This window comes from Sinocyclocheilus grahami, unplaced genomic scaffold, assembly GCF_001515645.1.
Source record: "Sinocyclocheilus grahami isolate Dianchi unplaced genomic scaffold, SAMN03320097.WGS_v1.1 scaffold381.1, whole genome shotgun sequence".
NCBI lineage: Eukaryota > Metazoa > Chordata > Actinopteri > Cypriniformes > Cyprinidae > Sinocyclocheilus > Sinocyclocheilus grahami.
This window is the reverse complement of record NW_015505560.1, coordinates 701,477-712,150: the sequence shown is the minus strand read 5'-3', so window position 1 is coordinate 712,150 and position 10,674 is coordinate 701,477. Positions and strand designations below refer to the sequence as shown.

At 35.5% G+C, this 10,674-nt stretch overlaps 3 protein-coding genes across 4 annotated transcripts in view; 1 reads left to right on the top strand and 2 right to left on the bottom strand.

Moving 5' to 3' along the window:
- LOC107549797 (splicing factor 3A subunit 2-like) overlaps positions 1–2,891 on the bottom strand; it is a 6,128-nt gene extending 3,237 nt beyond the window's left edge. Inside the window, exons 1-3 of the mRNA XM_016230972.1 lie at positions 2,862–2,891; positions 2,046–2,092; positions 1,848–1,957 (exon numbers count right to left, since the gene is read on the bottom strand). Of these exons, the coding sequence (XP_016086458.1) occupies positions 1,848–1,957; positions 2,046–2,092; positions 2,862–2,891 (187 nt within the window). The remainder of the gene's footprint in view (positions 1–1,847; positions 1,958–2,045; positions 2,093–2,861) is intronic.
- Positions 1–10,674, bottom strand: part of tpgs1 (tubulin polyglutamylase complex subunit 1) — a 16,528-nt gene that overhangs the window by 3,848 nt on the left and 2,006 nt on the right. The window contains exon 2 of one of the 2 annotated variants that reach the window (XR_001604605.1): positions 7,873–10,012. Coding sequence is in view for 1 of the 2 variants with exons in the window: in XM_016230994.1 (XP_016086480.1) it covers positions 9,466–10,012 (547 nt within the window). In the remaining variant the exon portion in view is untranslated. Of the gene's footprint in view, positions 1–7,688; positions 10,013–10,674 lie in introns of those variants that run through there. The other variant, XM_016230994.1, reaches the window with a different exon arrangement.
- On the top strand, positions 3,206–5,656 carry LOC107549796 (pleckstrin homology domain-containing family J member 1-like). The gene is made up of 6 exons (XM_016230970.1): positions 3,206–3,217; positions 3,338–3,442; positions 3,520–3,586; positions 4,821–4,911; positions 4,986–5,049; positions 5,130–5,656. The coding sequence occupies exons 1-6, from the start codon at positions 3,206–3,208 to the stop codon at positions 5,205–5,207; spliced, it is 417 nt and encodes a 138-aa protein (XP_016086456.1). The 3' UTR covers positions 5,208–5,656.

The following is a 10,674-nucleotide window of genomic DNA, read 5'->3' as shown; positions in this document are numbered from 1 at the left end:
GGAACCTTAAGTGCAGTAGAATTTTTTTTTGTAACCTTGGCCAGATCTGTGCTTTGCCACAATTCTGTCTCTGAGCTCTTTAGGCAGTTCCTTTGACCTCATGATTCTCATTTGCTCTGACATGCACTGTGAGCTGTAAGGTCTTATATAGACAGGTGTGTGGCTTTCCTAATCAAGTCCAATCAGTATAATCAAACACAGCTGGACTCAAATGAAGGTGTAGAACCATCTCAAGGATGATCAGAAGAAATGGACAGCACCTGAGTTAAATATATGAGTGTCACAGCAAAGGGTCTGAATACTTAGGACCATGTGATATTTCAGTTTTTCTTTAATAAATCTGCAAAAATGTCAACAATTCTGTGTTTTTCTGTCAATATGGGGTGCTGTGTGTACATTAATGAGGAAAAAAAATGAACTTAAATGATTTTAGCAAATGGCTGCAATATAACAAAGAGTGAAAAATTTAAGGGGGTCTGAATACTTTCCGTACCCACTGTATTCTGTTACACCAAATAATGATCTTTAAAAAAAAGCATCATATGACCCCTTTAAATGTTGTATGTTTCCAGGCCTGTCAAGTTAAATATTTACAGGTTTCCACCATGAAAACGGGAAATTTGTCTATAAAACAAATGAATGGGATTCACTCATGCCACATGAGCAGAACGGAAATCAATCATAACACATGAAACTTGTGAAAAAATCTGCTGATTTTCAAATTAAGGCCTAATAGTAACGAATCTGATGATGCTGAATTTAAAAATATCAATAGAAGCTTTCCGTCATGTGCATTTTTTCACAAAAAAAATTTTCAAATTATATTTGCGTATCAGCTTTAATGCACTTCTCAAAATAACAAAAGCAGATACGTGACAAATGTATAAATCAATTCTGTGGTTGTTTGGATGAAGTAAAACGCACAGAGATGCAGCAGAAAATCTGGCTTATGTTTGCATTTTTTTCGTCTCCTGAAATCAGGATGAGGCATAAAATAATGCCATGCATGTGAAAATGGGCTGAGAATTGAACTAACAGTTGTAATACATCTCAGATTCAGACAGGAATCATGTGTTTGAGATGTTTTTCCTGCTAATGAAATATGCATCGTATTTTGTGAGAAAATGTGACATACTGGAGTGAAACAACCACTATTTTTGGAATCCGCACCACAGAATTAGTGTAGTATAATATGTGACTCTGCAGCACAAAAGCAGTGTTAAGTCGCTGGGGGATATTTGTAGCAATAGCCAACAATACATTGTATGGGTCAAAATTATACATTTCTCTTTTAAGCCAAAAATCATTAGGATATTAAGTAAAGATCATGTTCCATGAAGATATTTTGTAAATGTCCTACCGTAAATATATCAAAACTTCATTATTGATTAGTAATATGCATTGCTAAGAACTTCATTTGGACAACTTTAAAGATGATTTTCTCAATATTTAGATTTTTTTGCACCCTCAGATTCTAGATTTTTAAATATTGTCCGATCCTAACAAACCATACATCAATGGAAATATTATTTATGCAGCTCTCAGATGATGCATAAATCTCAATTTTGAAAAATGTACCCTTAAGACGGGTTTTGTGCTCCAGGGTCACATATAGTATATATTTATTTAATGCCACGTCAGCATCAAAGGCTATTTTCATGGCAAATACAATTTAAAAAAACACAAGTATAAAATACAGTAAAAACAAGTTACATTAACACGTGATAAAAATTCTAAGACTTTTCCTGGCAAAATTTTACCACAAAATGAGTAAGAAACAAGTATTGGATTTCATTCAGTAGATATGAAGCAGGCTCATGTTTCAGAAACGAGGCTCAGTGTCTTACCTTTATAACCCGGTCTGCCAATCTTGACGAACTTCTTCACCTCAACCTTGACTTTCTCTGGAGCGGGTTGAGCCGGCGCATCCTTCGCCTCTTTTGCAGCTCGTCTTGCTCTAAAATAGAAAAGTACAGACAACACAATGAGTTGCTCCTCTACACTGAACATCATCCTGATGATCACAGCTCCAGAAATGCACTTACAAGTTAGTCTGATGCTTTTTGCCCTGCGTGTGAGCGAGGTAACTTCCCTAGAAGAGGAACATCACAGACACAATGAGAGTCATGGTTAAGGAGGAGCGTTTGTAAAGTGCATTAGCGTTAGGGTTGGGTACCGGTACCTGAATTTCAGCGCCCAACGGTACCTTTACTCTGTGTGTAATTACAAAATAATTTATTTAATTTAAGAAAATAAGTCCAAAAGTCTCAATTTCAACATTTTGAACAATAGGGCCCCTCAAACTCTTGTTTTAATTTTTCTGAAAATCAAATGAAGGCATTAAACATTTATTTGAAATCAAATGAAAATTAAACCATTTTATTTTTTTGGCAAACAAACTGAGGTTTACTGTTGAAATTAATACATGGAAGAAAAATTGTGTGAATATTCCTTTAAAAAAAATGTTTTAATAGGCTAATAAATTTAAGTGATTAATCTGGTTGTAATATTTATTTTTATCATTTAATTGTTTTATTTAAATTTGATAGAAAATGGAACATTTATAAGATGTACATTATACTTTATAAAAGAGTAATATATTTCTGTTACATGTTAAACCGTACTTTTATTTTGACAGGTTGCCATGAAGTTTCTGTGTGTGTGTATACAGTATAATGATGCTAGTTTTCTCAAATGAAACGGTAAAATTCTCACGAAGTGCCTCTCACAGCAGCTCTGGGGATTACGTTTTTGTGTTCATGCCGTCATACAGTGAGACGCAGAGGCCGGAAACCACCGCGAGCGTCACGCGTGCTTCAGTATTTGTGTAGTAAACAAAACCACGTTTCCGCCATTCATACATAGAGGCAAGCGGGACATGCAGGATTCATATTTAAACCGTCTTTTTGCATTTTAATGTTCACAGACACTAGTTCATATCGAGATTCGGAATTATCTAACTTTTGATTTATTCGTCCGAAATTGACGAACGGACTACGCGATCCCGTCCGCGTTTTCGCAGAAACCATACGGCCCTAGAAACATTTCGGCTTGCCCTGTGTGTTGTTTGAATGATGTAAACTTAGAATAAAATTGCAAGATATAAATTCAAAGTTTGTATCTCGCAGAAGATTGTAAAAACAACCTGTACAATACAAAGTAATAAAAATACATAAACAGAATAAAAATGCATTATATTCACTAAATGTGCGCTAAAGCAACTAAAAGTCGATCTAAGAATAAAATGTTTTTAGGGAAGAGTTAAAGTTAACCTAGTGACTGCGCCTCACTAGACTGGACTGATCTGGTTATGCTGTGTGGAGACGCGCCTCAATAGAGTTTGACTTCTATTTCTCCTGTATTTCCCACAACAGTTGTGAAGAGGCGTGTAGTGAAGCTGATCGTTAATTTCCTGTTTTACTTTCGGACCGACGAGGACGAGGTGAGTGTGAAGCAGCGTCTGATCTGGATCTCAACAGCATCGTTGATCGCTTGAGTTTGATTGGCTTGTGTTTTCAGCCCATCGGCGCTCTGCTGCTGGAACAGTGTCGCGTGGAGAGAGAAGACGATCAGGTTTTCTCCATCGGTGAGAGACACACGAACAGCTCAGCAGTGTAGAAATATAGAAAAGAAATTATCCAAAACATTTCATGTCTGTGGTTTTCATTTAAAGCATCGGCTCTTATGTTTTAAGAAGGGCTATTATCATTAACTAAAACCCTAAAAAAAACACTTTTATTATTTGAAATAAAATAAATGTTAACTGAAATGAAATAAAATATAAAAAACTGAAACTGATTTTATTTAGTTTAGTTTAGTTTAGCGTGATAAGTAAAACTGAAATAAAAAATTTAAGTAAAAACTACATGGATAAAAAAAAATTAAAACTAAAAACTGACAAAAAACAACAAAATTGCACCCAAAAAAAAGGAAATTACTCAAAAATGGCTTTAAAATGTTAAATTAAAACCAGACATTTTTTTAAATTTAGTTTTTAATATTTCCATTTTAAAGCCATTTTAAGTAATTTCCTTTTTTTGTTGTTTTTTGTCAGTTTTTAAATTTTTTTATCCATGTAGTTTTTACTTAAATTTTTTATTTCAGTTTTACTTATCACGTTAAACTAAACAAAATCAGTTTCTTATATTTTATTTCAGTTAATATTTATTTTATTTCAAATAATAAAAATGTATTTTTTAGGTTTTAGTTAATGAAAATAACGCTTCTTAAAACATAAGAGCCAATGTAGCTTTTAAAGCATCAGCTCTTATGTTTTAAGAAGGGTTATTGTTACTAAAACTAAAATTATAAAAATAAGAAAAAAATATATTATTTGAAATATAATAAATTAACTGAAATCAAATAAAAACTGAATTTATTTGACTTCCGCTAGTTGCCTAGGAAACATTTCTCATTTTCATTTAGTCTAACTTGATGCATTAAAATAACTAAAATTGAAACTAAAAACTATATAGATTATATTAAAATATAAATGCATATAAATAATAAAATACAACAATCGCAAAGAAAGAAATATCTTTAAAAATGGAAACTTTAAATGGAAAAATATTAATAAAAGCTACAAAAGTCTCTCAATGTGACTTTCAGTACTTTAAGAGAGAAATGTGACGTCACTCACGGTTTCTTTTGACATATTTAATAGTAATAATAATAAAACAAAATAAAAAAAATTGAAATTACTATAAAATTGAAAATATAAAATTTCTTCAAATTCAAAATATTAATTAAAAAAACATTATAATTGTATATTAATTATACTAAAATAACCCTGGCTATTCCTTATATTTCTTGTTTTCTAGTATTTCTGGACGAGGCCGAGAGGAAGTATCTGTTCGAATGCGATTCTCAGGAACAGTGTGTCGAGTGGATCGATGCCGTCGTTAAAGCCAGGTGTGTGTCGCGGACGTTTCCCATCATGCAGTGCGTCTCCCGCTTTATAACTGCAATCTGCTTCTGTCTCTCAGTTATGAATTCATGCGCAAGAACCTGATCTACTATCGCACAGAAATCCATCGGCTGACCGGAAAGGTGAGGGAATGGCTATTAATTAATGCAACAGATACCTCTCAGATATCGATATAAGATGAATAATCCGTGATCTCCTGCAGGACCCGCTGGAGCAGTATGGGATATCAGACGAAACACGCTTTCAGGTCAACAGTGGTCTGCCTCCTGCGGCCACATAAACGCACGCAGTCGTCCGCTTTCTCTGCTGTCTGGGCTTTTTGCTTGTTTTTTCAGGTTTTTCCTTCTTTTACGGTCTGCCAGTATGCATCACTGTACATTCTGACCTCGGTCATCTTTTATTTTATTGTTTTTGTGAGTTATGGGGGAAATGCATAATATTACTGTAATGAATGTCTGCGGAGTTTGAGCCAAATGCAATTAAAGTTTCTTCCCAAAATCAAGGTCATTGTTAATGAGGACAAACTGAACTGGGTCGCCTTTTAAAAACTGATTCCGGCACCTTTATTGCCTTTTATAACTGTGCTGTTAAAGTTTATGCATTATAGTTTCACCCAAAGTGCATCCAGCTTTTATCGAAAGCATTAAAGCCTTCCAGTGAATCAGACCGGAGCGTTTTTACAGTTTCTGTAAAACATTTGAGCTGCTTTGATTTTTCTTTCTTATTTCACCCCAAAATCAAAAGAAAATTAAAAATGTAAAAAAAAAAAATTTGAAAATTGTTGTACAAAGAAATTTAAGCTTTTTAGGATTTTTAAAAGATATTTTAATGAGAAGCACACTGTTGTATAGTAATTTAATATATATATATATATATATACACATACAGTGTGCTTCTCATTAAAATAATGTCTTTTACATACATGTAAATAATAAATATATTTAATTATGTAATAAAATTATTAATTTGTTTATATGTATATGCTGATTTTAAATTAATTTTATTAAATAATTACAATTTAAGTAATTTAATAAATTATATTTATATAATTTATTAAATTCGTTTATATACGTTTATAGAAATAAATATAAATTACTTAAATTGCAATTAAATAAAAAAAATCGCAGAAATTTTAAATGCACTAAACAATTTAAGAAATTTTATAAGTATAATAACATCTTGTGTTGGGTTTATGTCAATGCAAAAGCCTAAAAGTAGGATTTATTCACTTTATCCAGACTCATTTCTAAAAATCCTTTTGATTTTGTGGTGACATTTGAGCGGTGCATTTAACATTATGTTTAAACATCGTGGCAAAATTCACATTTGCTGCAGATTTAATGCAAGTTTTTTGAACTGTTTGATTATTAGTATTCGTCACAGTCTTGTGCTCATAAACGACTCGAACTGCTGTCCTGTAACTTTGGATAAAGTTTTATTTTAACCCATCGTGCCTGTAACTTTCCATTTCTACAAGCGATGAAAGTATAATAAAGCGTGAAATCAGTCCAACAGAATGTGAGATTCATTCATGTTTCAATCTTTCTTGCATGCACTAGAAATGATTAGGTTTCATAACTCATGCATGTTCCCCATTTCCAATCTTATTTTTTGTTCATACATCTCTTTAAAAGGATACCAGTGTGCTTCTGTTTTTATGCTGATACTAGTGCAATAAAAGTGCTGATTCTGGCAGTCCTCCAGTGCAGGGAAGTGTCTGTAAGTGCATCATAAAACCAGTGTTTGCACGATAACACGCCTTCATTCAGAGCAACAGAGAGCATGTTTCCAGTTAACAGCCACAATAAGTGAAGCATTTAATGAATGCACGTGTGAACTAATGCCAATCGAATCATGCTTGAGCGTGTCTTAATTATGGACATGCATGATTCTGACTCACAAGAGGTGAAGAAACAAGCATTTTCAGACGATTGGAGAGCTCCATGACATGATTAGCACCATCTTTTCTTATTTAAGGAGATTTAAATTCAACACAAGCCACAAAACTCATCAGATGCTTTGATAATACTCACTGATGTTTGTGCTGCTGGTTTCCCTCCAATAAATGATGTCACTTCCTGCAGGATGTTGTCATGAAGGAAGTGCCTTTAAGAGTTTTTTTACAATTAAGTTATTCATTTAATTTAGCCGGTGAGATAATTAGTATCAAGATTTTTTTTAGAGACATGGAGACTGTATGTGTCTTTTGTAACTTGGAGGAAGAATCCATTATACATTCATTTATTTATTTATGCTACTATTTAAACATACAAAATTCTAAATTTGGTAAATACAAGATATTAAGATCATGGTAGTTCGTTTCCGCCACGGAATAAAAAATAATAAATATAGTAATAAATTAACATAATTGTGACTTTTTATCTCCCGATTCTGAGTTTACATCTCTTTTCTTTTCTGACACAGAATAATAATTAAAAAAATGCAATTGCATTTTATCTCACAATTCTGAGTTTTCTTCAGAAAATTGTGTTTATATCTCACAATTATGAAAAAAAATTATACCCGGACATAAGCTCAGAATTGTTTGTTTTTTTGTATTTTTTATTCTGTGGTGGAAACAGGCTTCCATATAAGATATATGTTTATTATATACGAATAAGAGGGAAATTGTTGATGATTTGTTAATTGTGTATGGAAAATACCTTTATATTTATAAACAAAAATGGGCAAGCAATAAAACATCAACAACTGATGCAACATATCGAGACTTTAAAGATGCAAGAAATAAAAAAGGCAAAACGAATTTCCTGCATAATTTATTTGGTATTTGTTTCTTTCTGTTCATTTCCCTGTGACTGTATCAGTGAGTACATTGTGTAAATCCTCTGTATGCAAATGTATGTAAATGTATGTAAATGTTCTTGTTCTGCATTAAAAAAAACATTAAGGGATTTTACAGAAGACTAACAGGATGGAAAGTAAACCTGTAAATAAATAAATGCTTGCACATGTACAAGCGGAGCTGTAAAGATGAGACGGTTCTCGGTTATATCTTTATTTCTCTGCTAATGCAAATAAGACAACAGTCAGCATTTACAGTCTCTTTCTTAATTCAGGTTTCTTATTGCGAGCGATTCATCCGTGCACATCTGCATAAATAAATCAATAAAATGTTGTTTTTGTTCTAACTGGAAATGCAATTCGTTTGCAAATGCAACAGTAAAATGTGTTGTGGATGCAGGCTCCTGCTGAGCTCAGGATCTGTGAAACTGAAAAGGGAACGGTGTGCTTTCAGATGCACATCTATAACAGAAATACACCACAAACACTTGCTGAACTGAGGTTTCTCGCGCTGAAATTAGACTTCGGCTACAGTAACGAGGTCAAATCATCATTTCACTTCGATCTGAAGTGCATGAAACATAAATACATTAAATGCATTTTCTAAAAAAATAAATAAAAAGTGATGCTCTTCTTCGGTACGTTTGTCTTGTTTTCAAGTGCAAACGTCTAAAAACTCATAAATCAAGATTCATTTACTTGAGATGCAAAATGACAAAAGATGAGAAGTGTCGTTTTCTGAGAAAGTGGATGAGATGTGATGGGTGAAAAATGAGTTTATGATTAAAACAAGATCCAAACAGATTTTATAAACATAAACTTCAATTTCTCAAAATACAAGACTTCTTATCTTCATTTTGCATCTTAAAATCCTTAAGACGTCTGGATTGAAGGATATTTAGATACTGTACTGATTAAAACACTGAGGAAGATGTTCATTGTTTCTGCAGTTCATGCAACATTTACTGCCACGGCTTTATGAATTTAAGACGTTCCGTCTGATTTAAGCTCTTTTTAAGGCCTTAGTTTGTGGAAGGACGAATTAAGACTTTTCCAAACCTTTTTAATACGTCACAAATATGCCACGCTTTTACAAAAAGAAGCTAACTGTTGTTAATTTTGTCGAAGCTGATGCGATGTTAAGGTGTTTCTTATTGGATGCTGGTAAAAAATCTAGTATTTATTTGTTATTTAATTATTATATTTGCTATTATCTTTATTATATTCATAAACTGCAAAAAGTTTTTTCTAACTTAGGGTTTTTGTCTTGTTTTCCAGCACAAATATCTAAAAAATCTAGATTATAATTATATTGTTTTCTGGGTAAAAATTATCAACTTAAGCGAGTTTCTGCTTAAAACAAGAACAAATGTCTGGTTTTCCCTTTGAATTAAGTTTATGTTTCTGTTCTCACTTTCTTGTTTTAAGCATAAACTCACCTAACTTTGAGCATTTCTTTCAGAAGACAAGACTTTATATCTTGTCATTTTGCTTCTCTGGTAAATGCATCTTGATTGAAGAATATTTAGATATTTGTGCTGGAAAACCAGACAGCAGTGTGAAGTCAAACGGCTTGAGAAAACGCCAATGTTTTCAACAACAATTTCACAACATCTAAATGTCAAACTTGAATGCAACATGACGCAACGGTTTAAGATGTAACGTTCGATATACTCTTGTTTGTGCAGTATGCTCGGCTCTCAGTGATAATGATCCATGCAGAACTCCTGGTGATCTCAGGTGACGGTTCGCACTCGAGCGATGAAGAGCGCGGCGGCGTCGTCTTCAAACTCCTGCGCGTCCATCGTGGGACCGTCCTGCTGCTGCGCGCGCGGCTGAACCTCGGCCATGGCCTGAGCCACTTTGGCAGGAGAGATCTTGGCGCTGGCCTCCAGATATCGCGCCACGTCAGCGCCGCCTGCCGTCTCCAGTGCCTCACGGAGGGTGGAGAGCACCGCCTGGCACAGCGTCCTCTCAGCGGGACGGTCCGGAGCGCTGGCCACCGCCGCGTACAGACACTGAGACTTACGGATGTAGTCGGCGAACACGGCGCAGGTCAGGACGCCCTGCCGGAAGAGCTCGAAGGGCACAGACTCGTAGTCGTGGCTCTGGATGCGGCGCAGGAGCGGAGCGGCGGTGGAGCCCGAGAGCCCGCCTTCACTGCACAAACACCGCAGCATCTCTGAGTAGAGCCTCCCGCGAACACCGCCGGCACCGAGACGACGCGGGACGCTCTGCGTCAGCAGCTCATACGCCACACGGACGTTGTTGTTAAACGCTGACCTGCAGGGGGAGAATAAAAATAAGAACCACATGAGCTCAAACTGAATCTGAACTAAATAACCCAAAAAAACAACAACAAGGGAATTGCACTGGTTATGTGTGTGTGTGTGTGTGTGTGTGTGTGTGTGCGTGTGAGAGTGTGTGTGTGTGTGTGTGTGAGAGTGTGAGAGTGAAAGTGTGAGTGTGAGTGAGTGCGAGTGTGTGAGAGAGAGTGTGTGTGTGAGAGAGTGAGTGTGTGCGTGTGTGTGAGAGAGTGAGTGAGTGCGAGTGTGTGAGAGAGAGTGTGTGTGTGAGAGAGTGAGTGTGTGCGTGTGTGTGAGAGAGTGAGTGAGTGCGAGTGTGTGAGAGAGAGTGTGTGTGTGAGAGAGTGAGTGTGTGCGTGTGTGTGAGAGAGTGAGTGAGTGCGAGTGTGTGAGAGAGAGTGTGTGTGTGAGAGAGTGTGTGTGTGTGTGTGTGTGTGTGTGTGAGAGTGTGAGAGTGAAAGTGTGAGTGTGAGTGTGAGTGCGAGTGTGTGAGAGAGAGTGTGTGTGTGAGAGAGTGTGTGTGAGTGTGTGTGTGTGTGTGTGTGTGAGAGTGTGAGAGTGAAAGTGTGAGTGTGAGTGAGTGCGAGTGTGTGAGAGAGAGTGTGTGTGTGTGAGAGAGTGTGTGTGAGTGTGTGTGTG

What these genes read in the sequence shown, in the direction of transcription:
- LOC107549796 (XM_016230970.1), top strand. An exon ending in CGATCAGGTTTTCTCCATCG is followed by an intron (nt 3,587 to 4,820) that starts GTGAGAGACACA and finishes CTTGTTTTCTAG; the next exon opens with TATTTCTGGACGAGGCCGAG. An exon ending in TCCATCGGCTGACCGGAAAG is followed by an intron (nt 5,050 to 5,129) that starts GTGAGGGAATGG and finishes GATCTCCTGCAG; the next exon opens with GACCCGCTGGAGCAGTATGG.